This window comes from Leucopleurus acutus (assembly GCF_964270905.1).
Source record: "Leucopleurus acutus genome assembly, chromosome: 17".
Lineage (NCBI taxonomy): Eukaryota > Metazoa > Chordata > Mammalia > Artiodactyla > Delphinidae > Leucopleurus > Leucopleurus acutus.
This window is the reverse complement of record NC_139159.1, coordinates 75846608-75864715: the sequence shown is the minus strand read 5'-3', so window position 1 is coordinate 75864715 and position 18108 is coordinate 75846608. Positions and strand designations below refer to the sequence as shown.

Genomic DNA, 18108 nt, shown 5'->3' with positions numbered 1-18108 from the left:
TGCAAAATGGAAGGAAGAGGCTGGCCCTCAACCAACCGTGGGAGGGCTAGAAATCCTCTTTGTTATCCCTATCCCCTTCCCACGTGCTACCAATCCCACTCCACAGTGTCTCCTTCAGTTGCTCGGATACCTGGAATCCTCACTCCTCTTTCCCTCCATCAGTATCCCTCCATCAATATCTGCCATTAGGAAAAGGTACTTATCAGCTCTTCACACTTTAGTAAGAATTCAGATCCCTATGTTTATTTTCTCAAGGGTTAATTGTACTGAAGGCTGATGTCTTACCGTGGGAAGGAAGGATGTGGCCCTATTGTTCCCAATTGGAGGTGGCCTCCAGATCAGTCTGTGTGCAAGTCAACCTTCAATCTGGAACATCATGAATATGCCTCAGGCTGCCTGAAATCCCCATCAGAGGGTTCCCTTCTTAAAGCTTTGCCAGCACCCCAAAATATATACATACACAGAGGGCACTGAAAAAAATAAAGAACTTCAAAAGTCTTCGGTAATCACTCCTCCTCAGGGAGGCCAGACAAGGGCATAGTCTTCACTTCTTGGGCACGTACCAAGCACACACTCTGTGTTAAGCATTTCACTCTGGATTTATTGCCCATGAATGGATCATATGTCTTTCTTCAAATGCTTGTTTCCACACTGGGCTACCTCTCAGAGTAATGGATACCATGTGTTTACTATCCATCATAGAAATAAGCTATTGGATTTTACTTACCCCAAAAGAAACTAAACCTCATGGAATTCCACAAATTCTGCAATATTTTTTCCAGGCTTTGGTAAATAGGCATTCCACAGATACTATGTATATTCTCTATGCCAGGTTTTATGCTCCATGGTGTGAATCCAGAAATTAATAAGACACAGTTCTTATTATATATTATATAGTAAGTCCAGTTCTTAAATATAACAAAAAATGACAGATTTTTAAATGATAATAAAATCACCTAATATTAATACTGTGTGTTAGAGACCATACTAAGTTCTACACGTGTATCATCTGTAAGTGCCAATATAGGGAAGCAGTTATGAACGTCACTGTGGAGCCAGAATGCCTGGTTTCAGCTCCCTTCTACATGCAACCTCTGAGACCTTAGGAAAACCCCACTTCTGTGTGCCTCAGTGTCTTCAGCTGTAAAATGGGGATAATGATACTAGTCCCTCCCTTTTTTAAATTAAACTTTATTTTCTTTTTGGTTGCACCACGCGGCATGCGGGATTGTCGTTTCCCGACCAGGGATGGAACTCATGCCCCCTGCAGTAGAAGCGCGGACCACCAGGGGAGTCCCAGTAGTACCTCCCTTAAAGCACTGTGCTGAGGATTCACGAGTTAGAACAGGCCAGGACCTTGGAGCAGGACCCGGCTCCTAGTGAGCACCACAGAAGATGTTTCTATCACCATTGCCATTGTTTACCCTCTCCTTTCATCTTCACAACCCAGTGAGAGGGAAACTGTCATTACTCCATTAGCAATCAGGCCTGAAGGTATTTACTGGCTTGCTCAAGGTCACACAGCTGGTGTCCAAAGGTGGGATTCAACACCAGGGGGCAAACTCTAAGCTGGGCCAGGGAGAGAAGCAGCCAGGCAAAGGCTGGGTTTAGATGCACTGCCCACTGCGCTGTCTAACAGAGCAACGCATGGAGCATGCACGAAGCTCTGCAGAGGAGGAAGCAATAAGACCTGCAGGGGTAGTCAGGGAGGGCTTTTGGAGGAGGTGACATTGAGCTCTCTGCCATTAGAACCCCAAGGGCTGCAGTACACTGAGAAGCATGGAAACTTCTCCGGGAGAAAGGACATGGTCTCTGCCAGCCCTTAGAGGACCACCTTCCAGGGCATCTCACGGCTCCTTTGACCTCTGCCCAGTCCCCTCCTCTCCTCTCTCTGGCTGACACCAGCTCATGCTTTCACCCTTCTCAACTCAGAGGGTGGACTGGAACCATGGGGTCAAGTTCTGAGTTCACAGGCTGGCAGATAAATAGCGCAGAGAGGAGACAAGATGGACCAGGCTGCCGCCAACCGCACACTGGGTCCGGAAGAGGGAAGTGAGCAGCTGGGCCCCATTTACGCTGAAAACTCAGACTCTCCAGGTCGGAAGGAAACTTCCAGGTCACCTACTCAGTGCTTCTCAAACTTAGCGGGCATGGCATTATCCAGACAGCCTGTTAGAACAGATTCCTGGGGCCTCCCTGGGGTCTGGGGAGAGGCCTGAGAATCTGTATTTCTCATGATCATCTGGTGATGCCAAGCCTGCTGGTCCCGACCACACTGAGTAGCCCTGGCGTGGTGGTCCCTGGCTCAGGACAGAGCAGTCTCCACTCCTCCCTGGTGGAGGTCTGCTGAGAGGCAGCAGAGGCCGGGGCTGGGGGAGGCAGAGAGAGAGCTGACTGGCCGCCGGGGCCTCGGGTGCTAAGGCCCCTCCCTGTAAAATGAGGGGTGGGGCAAATGATCTCAGGGGGGATCGCTAGATCCAGTGCTTATACGCTTATGGAAAATGTTGGAAGAGCTTCTGAAGGAAAAAAGGGCAAGGAGCAAGCTCAACGGTTATTTCTGTCAGTGGAGCCCCTGTCGGGGGGCCAACAGTTCCTTGGGCCCCTGTATCTAGGATGGGCAGTGCTGTGGTTATCTCCTGGAATTCCTTGACTGACAGAGGGGAAATACACCCAGGGAGATAGCCCTGGGGGACAGACCGCATCTTTGGCCCCAGTTCTTCCCCCTACCTTGTAGTCACACATTTTACACTGGACTTTGCAGTTCCTGCCACTAAAGGATGGAGTATGTTTCCCCACTCTTGACTTCCAGTCGGGCCGGGCCAGTGCAGTGAGGCAGTGGTGACAGGGACAGACCCAAGCCTCAACCTTCAACGGCCTGGCTTGTTTCCCTTGTTCTTTCCTGATTCTGCCCATAGGAGAACGTGCTCATCCAGAAGAAGAGGCACATGAAGTAGGGCCAGGCCACCCTGGCCAAGTCCAGACAAGAGCGGTCAACCACCAAGTGACCCCCGAGACACGTGAAAGAGCCCGGTCAAGGTCAGGGCAGCTGCCCTGCTGAGCCAGCCTCCCCCCAGCCAACCTGCGGCCCCAGAGCTATGTCACGCTTCCCGTGGCGCGCTGCTGAGATGCTCTGGTTGTTTTTCTGCCCCTCTTGGGTACAGTTTCTTTTCAGAAGGATAAACACCTCAGGGTATGGAGAGGGCTCACAGCAAAGGAGCAGACCTTGCTGGTGGGGACAGCTCATTGTGAAGGAACGCACACATGCAGAAGGCAGAGGCTTACTCTTGAACTCCTGGCCTCCCAGACGCAGCGTCGCCTGGCGGCTGTCTTGCTCATACGTCACCCCAGGACACGCAGCTTTAGCCTTAGCTTCCGAAGGGTCCCTCCAGTCTCTGACATGGCAAAGCAGGACATCGGGAGAGCTCAGCAACCCACAGATGATGGAACCTACAGAGTCATGAGATGGGAGAGAGGTCAGTGTGATGGGGACCAAGCAGAGCCCCTTTAGAGACACACGTCTGTGCCCTGAGAGGCTTGTAGGCTGTGGGCGGGCAACAACTCCTCGGGAGTGGACACCGGAACTCAGTAGCCTGGTTTTAATTTGGGCTATCCTTCCCCAATCGTCCTGCAGTTGTCTTACTGGAAAATTCCTGAGAGGAGGGACACCACCTCCTCCTCCATGAGAGCCCTTCTTCATGGGGACAGCAGCAATGACACCTCTGATACCACCAGGGGTCTTACTGCCAGAATCCTCTGTCTCCATTTTCCATCTTTTTGAGGCTTCAAGGAAATAAACAGCTCTCTCTCTCTCTCTGTCTCTCATTCTCGTAGACACACACACACACACACACACACACACACACACACACACACACAAACAGGAGATCAATCTTGAAGGAGCTCAGGAAGCAGTATTTAGATTCAAAGTAAGGAACTATTAAAAGCCAAGTGCTATACACCCATGGCACAAGCTTCCCTGTTAGGAAATGAGCTCCTTGTCTCTGGATGTAACCAAGCCAAGGCTGTGTGCCCATATCCCCGGGGTGCATAGAGAGAAATCCATTACTAGATTTGGTAATTGGAAGGCATTGGACTATTTTGTCTTGAATATATCTTCTAACTCTGAATTTTAAAAAAGCTACCCTAATGTTATGAATTTATTCAGTAGCAGAAAATCCTACCCCCACGCTAACTGAATTTGATAGTGATTTGAGTTTGGTAAATATAAGTAACTCAAACGTTTTGGATGCCTGTGATGTACCACCCACTATGATAAGCACTTTAAGTATATTAATCTCCTTAATTCTTATTGACATTATTTTCTCCATCTCACAGATGAGGAAACTGAGCTTCATATAAGTTAAGTACATTGCCTGAATTTATTGAGATCTAGAAATTAAATACTTTATATATTATTTGGATACATAACCCTGCTAGGTAGTATAGTTGTTCAGATTCTCCTGGGGGAAAAAAAGAAAAGAAAAGAAAAAGGAAATATACCACCCCGCAGCCCCTATTCCCTTCTTTATCCTAACTTATGTCCAAATCCAGATAAGTTTCAAACTTCTTGCACCAAAATCTCCCCAACGTAGGTGACTCACGGATGCCGGGCTTATGAATTTGACATTTTGTTCTCTCCTGTCCCACTGTTAACCTGAGTAGTTAAAACTAATCGTCATCATTATCATCCGCAGCATCTTTGTGGTAAAAAGTTACCTGAGAGACCCACTAACTCGGTGGTTCTCAAACCAGGGCGTTTAGACCGATTATATCAAAATCAGAGAGAGCTTTGAAAGTGCTTGTTCCTGGGCACCAACTACAGAGGTTCCAACTTGACAGGTCGCAAGGGTGGCATTTGGGAATTAGTCCTGTGAACAGCACCACAGGTGATCCTAGCGCACAGCCGGGTCCCAGAATCCCTGAGCTGGTGAGGCCACTTCACTTCACAGATGGGGCTGTTTGAGTGACTGCACAGAACTAGAGGAAGGACCAGAGGGCAGTGAGTGCCTTGCCTGGCCTGGCCGGATCCAGAGCCGGAGCCGAGCACAGGGCAGCAGGGGTGCGTAAGCGCCTGCCGAGAGCCCAGAGGAAGACTGAGCTCTGCGGCTGCCCCTCTCTGAAGCCAAAGAAAGAATCATGGACTTAAACAAGAGGTGGGGCACGTTTTTCCTCCGGCTCTCGGACCTGGGAAGAGAAACGCAGGCAGCTTTCTTTAACTAATGCTCAAGTGTCGATGAGAACTCCGGGTGTCTGAGAGGTGGGCGCCAGCTGGAGATTTGAAATCACTTTGCTGATCACGTGAGCCAGCTTCAATTACGCTCCCGGGAGCCTCAGGCCACACAAGTGCCACTGAACCCCATTTCCAAGTTGCCTCAACTCCTTGTTGTGTTACCAGTAGGCTCATGAAATGTAGGTCCAGAAGCCTCATGAATTTTCACTAATAATTATCAGTGGAAACAAAGCCATTTCAGGGTTGGAGGTTGGAGGGGCTGGAGTCCTGCAGGGGAGGAGGGGGCGGGGAGGAGGGGGACTCTACCAGAAATTAAATGCCCTTCCAGACTGCAGTAAAAGCATGTAGCGGGATTCTGTTCCTGGTCATCAGCAGATCCAGCCAAAGCTTCACAAGTTAAAATTCCAGGACTGCCCATCAGACGAGACTGGGAAAAACATCTGCCTGATGTTTGATGTGTGTCTCAAAGAAAAGCTTAACTTGCAGCATTGCGAGGTGGTTGTTCAGATCAACATAATTCACGGATCACGGGTTACACCGGGAGGGAAAGACAGGCAAACTGCTAGCCAGAAATGTCATGGAAAAAAGGATTGTGTGGGCTTTACTGCTCCCCAGAACAAAGTAATTACTCCATAGATGATCCTAAGGAAAATGAAGTCAACCTTTCCAATTTGAAAAATCTTGTGGTCTGGTGAGTAATCGAACATCTGGGGAAATTGTGGTATCCTCAGAAAAGACATTAAGATTAAAGAAGGCAGAAAGCACCCTGGATTTGAATTGCAGTGTTTCTAAATATAGGCACACATCAAGAAGACATATACAGACACACCTCAGAGCAGTCGCAGGTCTGGTTCCAGGCCACCACAATAAAGCACAAGTTGCAAGAAAGTGAGTCACATGGAATTTTTGGTTTCCCGGTACCTATAAAAGTTATGTTCACACTATACTGTAGTCTACTAAGGGTGCAATAGCATTACGTCTAAAAAAACAAAGTACATACCTTACTTTAAAAGTGCCTTGTTGCTAAAATATGCTAACCAGCATCTGAGCCTTCAGCGAGTCGTAATCTTTTTTACGACAGTAACATCAAAGATCACTGATCATAGATCACCATGACAAATGTAATAATAATGAAAGAGTTTGACAAATTTTGAGAATTACCAAAATGTGACACAGAGACACAAAGCGAGCAAATGCTACTGGAAAAATGACGCGATAGACTTGCTCGGCGCAGGGTTGCCACAAACCTTCAATTTGTAAAAAAACGCAGCATCTACGAAGCACGATGAAGTACAATAAAATGAGGTGTGCCTGTGTGCGTGTGTCCGTGTATATGTGTGTGTACAATGTCTATTTTTTTGCTTATCTAAACACTGACATGAATGTGCATCACATAACCACAAAGCATTAAACCTAGAAGGAATTTTAGGATTCAACTTACTTCAATCCACATTCCTGCCTGGGCTCCTTTGACCTCCAACAAAACATTCTCACTGTAGCCTCTGCTGACCACTGCGAGCTGAACTCAGCATTTTTCAGGAACCACCTTGTCTGAACACCCAGCAGCATTCAAAACTGTTGACAACTTCCTTCATCTTTCAACCGTCTCCAGTCTGGTTTCTATGACCTGCTGCTCTCCTGGGTCTCCTCCTCTCTGTCTTCTATGCAGATTCTTCATCAGTTATGTAGATATTCCCCAGGGATCAGTCCCACTCTCCTCCATCTTCTCACCCAGCACCCCCTTCCTAGGAAATCCATCCGTACCCACACCTCTGCTACTACCTCAATGCTGGCTGTTCACACATTTCCATCTCCCACCCAGACTCCCTCTCTGAGCTCTGCATCTTTGTATCCAAAAGCTCAGTCCACATTTTGTGAATGTCTTAAAGCCACTTCATACTTAGCATATACCACTCCATATGGACCTTCCCAAATATCCCTTTCCCATCACCAAATCTGACACCCGATATCTTCCATCACTCACCATACAACTGTCCCAGGTGACCAAGCTAGACAGCCAACAGTATCTACCTCTGAGTCTGGAGGGAATGATGTACAGATGCTGGAATTGCTGGAATTGATCATAGCCTTGGGTCTGTAGACTGATAAGTCCAGTGTCATAGATGATGTTCTCCAGAATACATGGTGTCCCCGACTGAGCTCAGCTCCCAGGAATACCCACTCTGACCAGACTCTCTCTCCTCTCTTACCATCTAAACATTACCCATCCCGCAAAGCCTGGATCAAGTCTCTCCTCTTCCAGAAGGCTCTCCCTGACCACCAAGCCCCCTTGACATCTCCCTCCTCTACACTCAAGCCTCCTACGGCCTCAGACACTTGTGTCGCCTTATGTATTGAGCCTGGTGCACAGCGGAGCTCCATACGTGCCTGGATGGCAGCACAGATGAGGGAGTGAAGGTTATGGTCCTTCATGGTACCTTCGCCTCCCCGACCACATTCTAAGCTCCTTTTATAGATTCCCAATACCTGGAACATTGGAGTTCACAGGTATGGTGATCACTTAAGGTTTATAGCTGACTGGAAGTGAGGGTCATAAAAAGATATATAAGACTACTTCATATATTTTTTAATCTTCAGAATTCTCCATTAGCTGAAGCTGCCAATCATGCAGTTGGTCACAGCGAAGTCCCTCTGTCACTAAATTAATAGCATACCAGGAGCCAAGCTCAAGTCCAGCATTTTGCACCCAGTATCTTTATAACAAATAGTCAAATAGGAATTATCATTATCTCTCTTTCATGGATAAGGGACCTACAACTTAGTTTAAGCAATTTGTTCAAGAAAAGTGAGATAGTTACAGAGTGATGACTAGAACCCAGGTCCGTCTGACCTAAGCCCCTTCTCAACAACCACGAGGCTACGTAGCCAAGGACACGGATTTATTTCTGTAAACAGAAGTCTATTCCCACTGTTGAGAGACAACTGAAAATTCCAGCCCTATGGGTCACATGACCTGGTATACAGTAGGCACTCAATAAATAATCAATCACTGAATGAACGATCATGGGTGATGGGAATGAACTAACATTTTTCAACCAAGTGTGGTGGGTCCAGGCTTCAGAAGCGGCAGTGAGATGCTGTTGAAGATACACCTGGGCTCAAATCTCAGCTCCATCACTCGTGACTGTGTCAGGAGCAGGGTGATTAGGAGCAGCTAGTTGAATTCTCTGAGCCTCAGTTTCTTGGTTTGTGAAAATGAAGCTCGAAATATCTCCTCTGAAGGCAGAACTAAGGAAAAACGTGGTATTCAAACGCAAAGTGGCCAACATAGTATGTGACCTGTTGGAAGGGTCGTGATAGTCCCTAATTTTGTGCATATCACTTTCTAAGTGAGTGTGGCCGCTTCCCCAGGCATTCTCCGTGTTGTGGATCCTGTCTTCTGCAATCCCGCGCCTTCCCCAAACTTTGTAGACCACAGGTCGTGGAAGAGGGAAGCCCCAGCCCTCACTGTCACATTACCTCCTTGGACCTGCGTGAGGATGAAGCCATCGCAACAGGAATCACCGTCACAGGCAAGAAGACAGAAGAGATGGACTTCGGTCAGACTGGCTCCTGACGCTGAGAAGGTGACGGGGCTGTACATGCCAGAGAGCACATTTTGGAAACCAGTCTGTTCAAAGCTTTTCTGACCTGTCATGGTGAATTCTTGGCCTGGGGAAAAGGTAGAAAAAAAATTTTTTTAAGATCTCAAAACAATGCAGAGTTGAGCAGAGCGTGCTGGTCACATGACAGTGGGCCCTCTGACCACACCAGGTACAGGGTGCGGTCCACCGAGATGCTCTCTGTGCCATGAAAATCCTGGGTCTCCCGTGTGTGCAGAGCAATGGAGCCCACCAAAGCCATGGCCCCAAAGCAGCAGACCTAGACAAACACCCACCACACCTCTGAGGGTCTGAAGGGGAGGTGTGGAGGACTGGCATTTATTATGGTTTTTATTATTACCAGCAAATATTTACTGAGCTCTAACTATACACACAGACACCAGGCCACGTGCTTTACCTAGACAGCCTCACTTAATGTTCACTGCCCTTGAGTTTGGTTCGGACTGCTCTGCTGTCACGTGTGTTTCTGTAAGGCAAAGTGGTTTGAACACGTGGTGCCCAGGCAGCTCGGCCGCTGCAATGCTGAGGTTGCACTGGCTGATCTGCAGTGTTCCCAGCTTGTCGCTGCCTTGTGTCATCCAACTACAGGTGAGTGCAGCACATACACGTGCAGCTGAAGGCAGCAAGCTACAGAAACACAGGACAACATGACGCCCATCAGCCCATGGATTTCCTCTGCCTCAGACCAGCCAGCGGCTCTGTCTTCAGAGTGAGGACGGCCGTTTTCCCTTCTCTTCGTGCATCTTTGTGCCTCAACCTCTTCAGGCCTTCCCCTCCCCCATCAAGCTACGCTGCCCTTCACACTTACTGTAGCATTTCTTTGTGATGGAGTCAATATGTCTCTTTTTAAAGTTTTGCTAGCATTTTAAATCGGATTGTTACTGTTTTTGTCAGTCCTCTGGCTAGAAGTGGCATGGTTTGAGTTTTGCCTGTCCCTAAGTCTCGTTTTCCCATAAAAGCCCAGTTATTTTTAGAGCATCTTTTTGCAAATATGAGGTTTTTTCAGATATATATATTTCACTATAGCCAACATGTCTGTGTTATTATTATACCCATTTTGCACTTGAGGAAAGAACCTTAACGAGTGAACAGTCTGGCCTAGGTTCACACGGCTGCTGGCGGCAGAAAGAACACCACAGGGCTTCTGGCCGCCCTGCTTGGCCGCCCTGACCTCCCAGTGGCCTGACAGGTCACCAGGTCTTAACCAACACATGCACCTAAAGGTGGTGGAGACCTTACAGCGTGGGAGCAAGAGTGCAAGCTTCAGAACCAGGCGGACCCGAGTGCGAATCCCCGCAGCACCCCTGGCAAGTGAGTTCTTAGGTCCTCCGAGCCTCAGCTTTCCCTTCTGTAACCGGCGAGGATGGTATATAATCCTCACAGATGCTGAGCGGATGAAGCGATAGACTGGACATTAAAAGGCTGAACCATGAGCTTGGCCCTTAGCTGACGCTCAGCAGATACATTACAGGTCTCCAAAAGGCCAGCATCTTCTTCCTCCAAGCCTTCGCTCACGCAGCCCCCCTCTGCCTGACTGTCCTCTAACTGTGCCAGGCCAAGCCCCCGCCCACCCTTCACCAAAGCCCAGCTTGACTTAAAGGGCCCATCTCCCAGCTTTATACGGTTAGAATTCATCTCCCTCCCTTGATCTCTCTTACATTCTGTCTGTGCCTCTACTAAGGCTCTGTCATCCTTCACGCTACAGTTAAGCCACTTGAGACAGCTACTGCTGCCCCACCAGCTGTGATTCCCTGGACACAGTCCCCGCTCTCACAGCAGGAGTCACAAGCCATGTGTGACTACTCGAAGATCAATTTCAGTTCGTCAGAGTTCATGCTGCAGTAGCCACATTCCAAGTGCTCAGCGGCTACCTGTGGCTACTGGCTGTCATTTTGGACAGCAGAGATTTATTGAGCATTTCCATCCCTGCGGAAAGTTCTACTGCACAGTGCTGCCCTGGATGGTAGGGCCGCGTCTCAGCTCACTGGGCATCCTCCCACAGCCTGCACAGAGGACCGCCTGCCCTGAGATCTGGGCACGGTGGGCTCCTTCTCATCCTTAGTTCCGACATTCCCTTCTCTGAAGTTCCTTCCCTGAGCACCCAAAGCAGCTCATGTTCATTTTTCTTTTCCTTTCTAAATTGTCATAAAATATACAAAACAAACAATTTACCACTTTAACGGTTTTTAAGTGTATAGTTCAGTGGCGTTAAGAACATTCATGATATTGTGCACCATCACCGCATCCACCTCCAGAACTTTTCATCCTCCCAACTCAAACTCTGTCCCCATCAAATACTAACTCCCCACTCCCCCCTCCCCCAGCCCTGAGTAACTACTGTTCCACTTTCTTCTCCATGAATTTGGCTCTTCTAGGTAGCCCACGTCCATCTTTACCCTAAAGTCCTGTTTCATTTTCATCAAAGCACTTATCACCCTCTTGAAGTGCTTTTATTGCTGGACCAATTCCTCTATCAATCAGGGATGCTGTCTGTTTCGATCACAGTGGCATCCACAGCACCTGCGAAGTGTGTCTCCTTCCACAGGCACTCAGTAAACATGTATGGGGCGTGCAGTGCTGGGCTCACCCACACGGTGGTGGAGTCCTAGACAATGGAGCAGGTCTGGGAGATGCTCCCTAGTTGGGGGAGGTCGGGCCTACAGTCCTTGGTCCACCCGGATGCAGTGGGACAAGATGCTTCCTGTTTCTAGGCTTCACCTGTGACATGAGGGCTAGAAAATCTCCAAGGAACCTTCAGGCCCTGACTTCCTTTGATACTGAAAAATCACATGGCTCCTCCTCCACAGTCAAGGCCACGGACCTTAAGTGGGTAAGGACAGAGGACGGCCCTGGAGGATGGACCCAGCTGTCCCATCTTCCAGGTCACTTAAGCGCAGGCCTGTGGAGGGACATGCTGACTACCTACTGGGTGCCATGGACTGTGCAGGAGACTTTCAGAAACTGTGTCCTTTTCTGCTCAGCTGTGCCACTTTATTCCCACTTTACAGAAAGTAAAATAAAGAAGTTGTTCCTGATCAAAGATAGAACTAGTACGTTGGGAGCGGGGGAATCTAAAGCCAGATCCAGTTTACATCTCTTCTCTTTTCATTACAACAGAACCCAGAATGGCTGGGTCTGTGCATTTTCTGCTTGAAAATATAAAAGGCAAAACAAAACAAAACAAAAAAAGGCAAAAAACATTTCTGCCCTTGATTTAGCTTGGCAGCAAAGAAGCTTCACGATTTCCCTTGCAATTTTCCCCCACAGTATAAACTTTCAGGAGACAAGGAGGAGAAAAAAATAACAAACACTTAAAAAGAAATACAATTGCCTTTTTTAAAAAATATGATAAAAGGCCAAAGTAGGGTTTTAAAGAACATTTTTGAGAGGGGTTACTTGTTTTATTTTGGTTTTCCTTTTCAGAAAATAATCTCTGTGCTCTGTCATTTTTCAAAATGGGTAGTAAAAATAATTGGAATAAACACTGGGGCAGAAATTCTAAAACCTGGCCAGAGATCAGAGAAAACCCAGCTCTGCTGGACTCCATTCTCCCAGGGGAGCTCTCATTTCAGACAGGATGGAGGTATTAGGCGAAAGAAGGACCAGAGACAAAAGTACACAGACGCTTGTCCCTGCCGTGGGCTGAGCCTGCTACCGAGGTCGGCCGAGGCCCTGGGCCTGGTCCAAGGCATCCTCTCCATCGCCAGCTGCTCGCAGCGCAATTCTGAAGCTGCTGGGAGCAGGCTGCCTGCCCGGAGCTTCAGACCTAAGGAAGTGACATGCCTGCCACCTTCATTCCAATGCCGCCCCCCACCCCAGTCCTCACTCAGGTCCCCGGCCTATCTTCCGGTCCACAGCCATTGCCTCGGGTCATCGGGAAACTGTTAGCAAGAGTGACAAAGATCGTAGAAGCCCTCCTCTGGCTGTTTACCACACGCCACACACTGTTTTAAAAGCATTGCATCATTCTGAAAGCATCCTCATTCCCACCCCGCAACAACCTCAGTTCACCCGCGACTCCTATTTGACTAATGGAATCACAGCAGCCTACAATGTCAAGGAACTTGTCCACCATCACACACAGCTCGTGGTGGCAGAGCTGGGGTCAACCCCCCAGGTGGGCTCCAGCCCCCTCACCCTTAACCGCAGGAAGCGAGGCCGGGAGAGCGGTGACTAGAAAGGGCATCATAGCTCACGGGCAGAGTGTAGTCGTGGGCCAGGGCTCAGGACCCTGCACTGCTGTCCCCTCTCTTGGCCCTGATGGACAGGGCAGAGTCGTGCAGGCTGTAGGATTCTTGGGAAAGACCCACTGCTTCGTTACAGCGACCAAAAGTATCTCCCTGACCGCCTCTGTGAGGCCGTGTAGGGGAATCAGACGCACTTAGATTCAAACACAGATCCCCAATTTACTAGCGATATGACCTTGTGCAACACTCTTAATCTCTCTGAGCCTCAGTTTTCTCATCTGTAAAACAGGGATTATGATCCCATTTTCACCTTCCTTCAAGAATCTCTGTGAGGGTGGAATGAAAGGTGTCTGGGGAAGTGAGCTGTAAACTATAAAACACGAGATGGCTTCGCTACTCAAAGTGCAGTCCAGGGACCAGCTGCTTTGGCGTCCCTGAGAGGTTATTTGATAGGCAAAATTTTGGCCTTACCCTGACTTACTGACTCGGCATCTGCAGTGTTACCAGCCCCCAGGTAACGAGCATACACACGGCAGCCGGGGAGGCCCTGAATGCAGGGCAGGGAGAGACAAGAGTTTGGAGGTCTGGCTGCTTATGAGAAGGTCTGACAGCTTCCGGGGAGGGTGGACAGGAAAGGGAGAGGGGAGTGAAGCTCCGTGAGATGGAGGGCCAGGATGGGCAGCTGCAGGGAGCCCAGGGCCTATGGCCCTGCTGGGGACCCCCCCGTATCACAGGCAGCCACATGAGCTTGCACAGGGCACACGGTGTGGACTCAGCCGGCCTCTGCCCACAGCCCTCATGTCTGCTCTGCAACTGAACCGCTCACCTGCAGGATGGGCCTCCCTGTCCCTTGCGCTGGGGGCAGCATGGCTCCTCTCTAAACGTGTCCTGCGGGAAAGCAGCCCCAGACACTGAACAGGCTAAGCCACTGGGGCCCCAAGCTACCCAGCTCATCAACCTACCCTTTTTCAGATACACAGCTGGAGAGTCTCCACCCCTGCTCCTCGCTTTCACCTGGCACATCAGACTTCCAAAGCTGGTGGCCTTCGAGGTCCCCAGTGCATCTTCCTCCTAAACGTGGAAAGAGGCTGAATTATCGTCCGGTGACACTTAACAATTAAATTCAACAAACATTTATTAAACTCTAACCAAAGCTAGGCACGGGGCTTACAAAGATAAATAGAAGATTCCTGCTCCTTAGTTTTTCCCCATCTATTGAAGCACACAGACATGTAAGCAGTAAATTCCAGCCCAGAGTGTTAGCTGCAAAGACATGTGTAATAAAAGAGGAGATAATTACCCCTGAAGAAGGAGTGGTTAACTCTATTGAGAAAGGGGAGCTAGAAAATTTTCCCAGAAAAAGTGAATCTGGGTGGGGTTCTGACGTATAAATAAGAGTTTGTCAGGTGGAAACAAGAGAAGGGGGATTGTAAGCAGAAGAAACGGCAGAGATGGAGACCTGGGATCCCGTGGGTGTTTTCATTAACTAGGTCTAGTTGTTCTCAGGGACTGTCAGTTATGAGAGGGGTGTGATGGGAGGAGGGAGAGAGAGAGAGAGAGAGAGAGAGAGAGAGAGAGAGAGAGAGGCAGGGGGCAGGGTCCAGCCCAGGGAAGACCTTGTTTGGCACACAGCTTGTAAACAGGGAGGATCAGGGGAAGGTTCTTTAGCCTGGAAATGGGGAGGTCAGGCTTCTAAAGGTCTTGCTGTTTTCCAGTGCCTCTGACCCCTAGGTCCAGAGCTCTTGCGTGTGGGCGTGGTAGGCTAAATCTGTATCAATTTCTGTCTTGTTTCTAGTATTTTGCCCCCTCCCTGCCCCCACCCCCTGCAAAGTTGCCCAACTTTGAGTTTCCCAGTTCAATTTTGGGAATTTGGGGAGGGCAGAGGCTAAAACAAAGGCTATTTGAAGGCAACAGCTCTCCTTGCTTTTTGAAAAAAACCCAAACTCACTGAACAGATGATGGTCTGAGGAGGGAAGAGGGGCCTTTGAGGAGGCGGGATTCCTGCAGACTGACAAGGACCTGAGTCTTGGGTCCCAGATTACAGGAGCCCTGGCCCCGTCTGCAGTCAGGCTCTGCTGGGTGGCGGCGGGCACTGAGGGAGGGGACGGAGGGAACCCAAAGCACAGGGCCCCTGCCTCAGCAAGAGTCCCTTCCCCACCCCAAGCCTGGCCCAGACCCAGTGGTGCCAAGGGGCCTGAAGTCGGCTCCTGGGACCGTGGCCTCGGCTCTGGGCTGAGTGGACCGATCCCTCATGGTCAAAGGCACTGCAGGGCCCCGGCCCCGGAGAGGAGCCTTACTAATGGTTGAGATGGAATCCCCGTCGACCTGATGTGTGGATAAGACACTAACAACCATGGTGACGACTAGGACAAAGGTCATTGAGCATTTCCTCTGCAGCAGAAACTGTCCTGTGAGTTTTCCCATGTATGGCTTCACAACAGTCCTGTGGCGCGGGTGCCGTTATTACCCCATATTTATGGGGGCTCTGAGGAACCAAGGTGCCAATGGGCAGCAAGCAAGTAGTGGGACTGGGACTTGAACCCCGGCAACCTGGCTCCAGAGTCGCCTTCTAACTACTCTCCCTGTAAGACAGTATCTCTCGTGGGCTGAGGGGTTGAAGTTAGAGTTAGTCCTTCTTTTGTCTTTTTTAATAAAATGAAATGTTGTATATCTTGTAGACTAAAATCCACACTTACTGAGCAAGCACCTGTCAGCAGAGGATCAGATGATCAATAATCTGAGATATTTACTCACAGAAATGCCAGGTGCTTAGTAAGCGCTCAACAAATGTCAGCTCTTTCTGTTATTTTTAATTCTATAAGCTGGTTCTGATCCCTTAGGGAAACACAAGTAGCAGACGTTCTTTAGATAAGGGATTCCCAAGGACGTGACAGTTGCCTAGGGAACCACTGTCACTGACAGCTGTGACCCTCAGACCACAAAGGACCTGACAGAAGTCTGGACAGAGGTGTCCCATTATTAGCAGAATCACTCACCATGGACCAGCCAAGATGCGGGAGCACCACCTGGACCCTGATGACAAATAAGCCCAGCCTGTCTGCACTGTCCCAGGGCAGGAGAGGTGACACTGAGAGCACGGCTCAGTACTGACCTTAATGGGTTAAGGTGGTGAGTTCTTGCTGAGTGTCACCAGTCTACTAGCCCATCCTCCCTCCCCCACCCCACCCCCTTTTCCCCCTGATATATCTTAAGGCAGGTCTGAATCATGATCGCAAAAACAAACAAAGGCATCGTCATCCTCCTCAAAATGCTTTAAACTCAAAGAAGTGAACGTGTCCTCAGCAATCTACTGTGTGTATGGAGTTAGTCTCTCAGATCCTCACCAGACTCCATCTTACCGATGACGAGACAGAGGTTAAGGAACCTGCACATGGTAAACAGTCCCAAAATGACAGGGTTGAGATTCAATCCAAGACAGCTCCCTACTTTTCTCAAGATCCTACAGCTCCAGGCCCCAGCTTGAGTCCTAAAATTCAGGGGTCCACCTTCCATGCGGTTTCTGGGCTGTCACTTATGAATATGCACTTGCACACAAGCACTGGTACCTGGTGCTGATGCAAAACTGCTAACAGGGGACTTCCCTGGTGATACAGTGGTTAAGAATCCACCTGCCAATGCAGGGGACACGGGTTCGAGCCCTGGTCTGGGAAGATCCCACATGCCGAGGAGCAACTGAGCCCATGCGCCAGAACTACTGAGCCTGAGCTCTAGACCCCATGAGCCACAACTACTGAGCCCGTGTGCTACAACTACTGAAACCCGTGCGCCTAGAGCCCGTGCTCCACAACAAGAGAAGTCACCGCAATGAGAAGCCCGCACACCGCAACTAAGAGTAGCCCCCACTCGCCACAACTAGAGAAAGCCCACATGCAGCAATGAAGACCCAACGCAGCCAAAAATAAATAAATAAAATAAATAAATGTATTTAAAAAAAAACTGCTAACAAATCTATATGCCCTTAAATGTGAGATAAATGAGGTCCATGCAAAGAATGGATTGGTATGTTGCCATTAAAAAGAACAAGGGTCATTTTTTAGATACAGAAAGATAAATATTATGTAAGAAAATCAAGGTAGAAAAGAATATGTATTGTAAAATATTAGCATGTAAACAAAATGTTTTTATGTAATAAACACTTATAAACACATAGAAATGTTCTGGAAGGATCCATAAGGAATGGAGGAGTGAAAATGGAGATTTGCATGTGGCTAAGAGTTAGGAAGTTAGGAGAATTGCTTTTCACTGCATACCTTTCTGTCCTAATTCATGGTAACAATGAAATTGCTGATATCCGACCAGCTTTCACTTACTGAAACAGCAATTTCATGTGGTTCTAACTAATATTTAACTTTCTTTTCCGTTTTAAGCCATAATCATGTTTTACTTCTACAATGGGAAGGAATGCTGGGGTCTGGGGCTCAGAGAGACAGATGGCATTTTGGTCTCTGGACAATGTCCTGGTGTGTCCAGTGGCCCAAGCTACCCAATGAGATAAGCAGGTGGGGGACAGAAGGAGGGGGCTCATCACTGAAATCCTCTTCTGATGGATCTGTCTGGAAATGGCGCTGCTCAGATAAACAGTCCCTAAGTTAACTTCATCCTGAGCCATCACTGGTCCTCTGCAGTTTCAATTTCCCAAAGTCCCATCGTTTTGAAGAAATGGAGGAAACGTGGGATCAGCTACTGACAACCTCATTCCATCACCTGATCAAAGTGGTGTCATTTCAATCAGGGCATGTCTGATGTAGGACAAGAGACAGACCCACCATGCAGCTGCCACGACTCACCCGACCAGAAGTTGTGCAGGCGAAGTTGTCACTTGCCCAAGCATAGAAATCGCAGGAGACTTCTGATCCCACCGTGGACACCGTGAGGAAGCTGCAGGTTTCATCTAGTGCACAGTCTGCAAGCACCATGGGACAGTCACCCACCAGTCCCTCAGGGGATGCTGAGGACAGACGGACACATACCCCTACTCCCTGCCCCCCCAAACACACACACACACACACACACACACACACACACACACACAGTAACATGGGTTACA

General features: G+C 48.9%; 1 protein-coding gene across 1 annotated transcript in view; it reads right to left on the bottom strand.

Moving 5' to 3' along the window:
* The window catches only part of TG (thyroglobulin), a gene marked incomplete at both ends in the record, with an annotated part of 242360 nt that overhangs the window by 159898 nt on the left and 64354 nt on the right, over positions 1–18108 (bottom strand). The window contains 4 exons of the mRNA XM_082858577.1: positions 3283–3447; positions 8711–8902; positions 14003–14111; positions 17849–17964. Of these exons, the coding sequence (XP_082714703.1) occupies positions 3283–3447; positions 8711–8902; positions 14003–14111; positions 17849–17964 (582 nt within the window). The remainder of the gene's footprint in view (positions 1–3282; positions 3448–8710; positions 8903–14002; positions 14112–17848; positions 17965–18108) is intronic.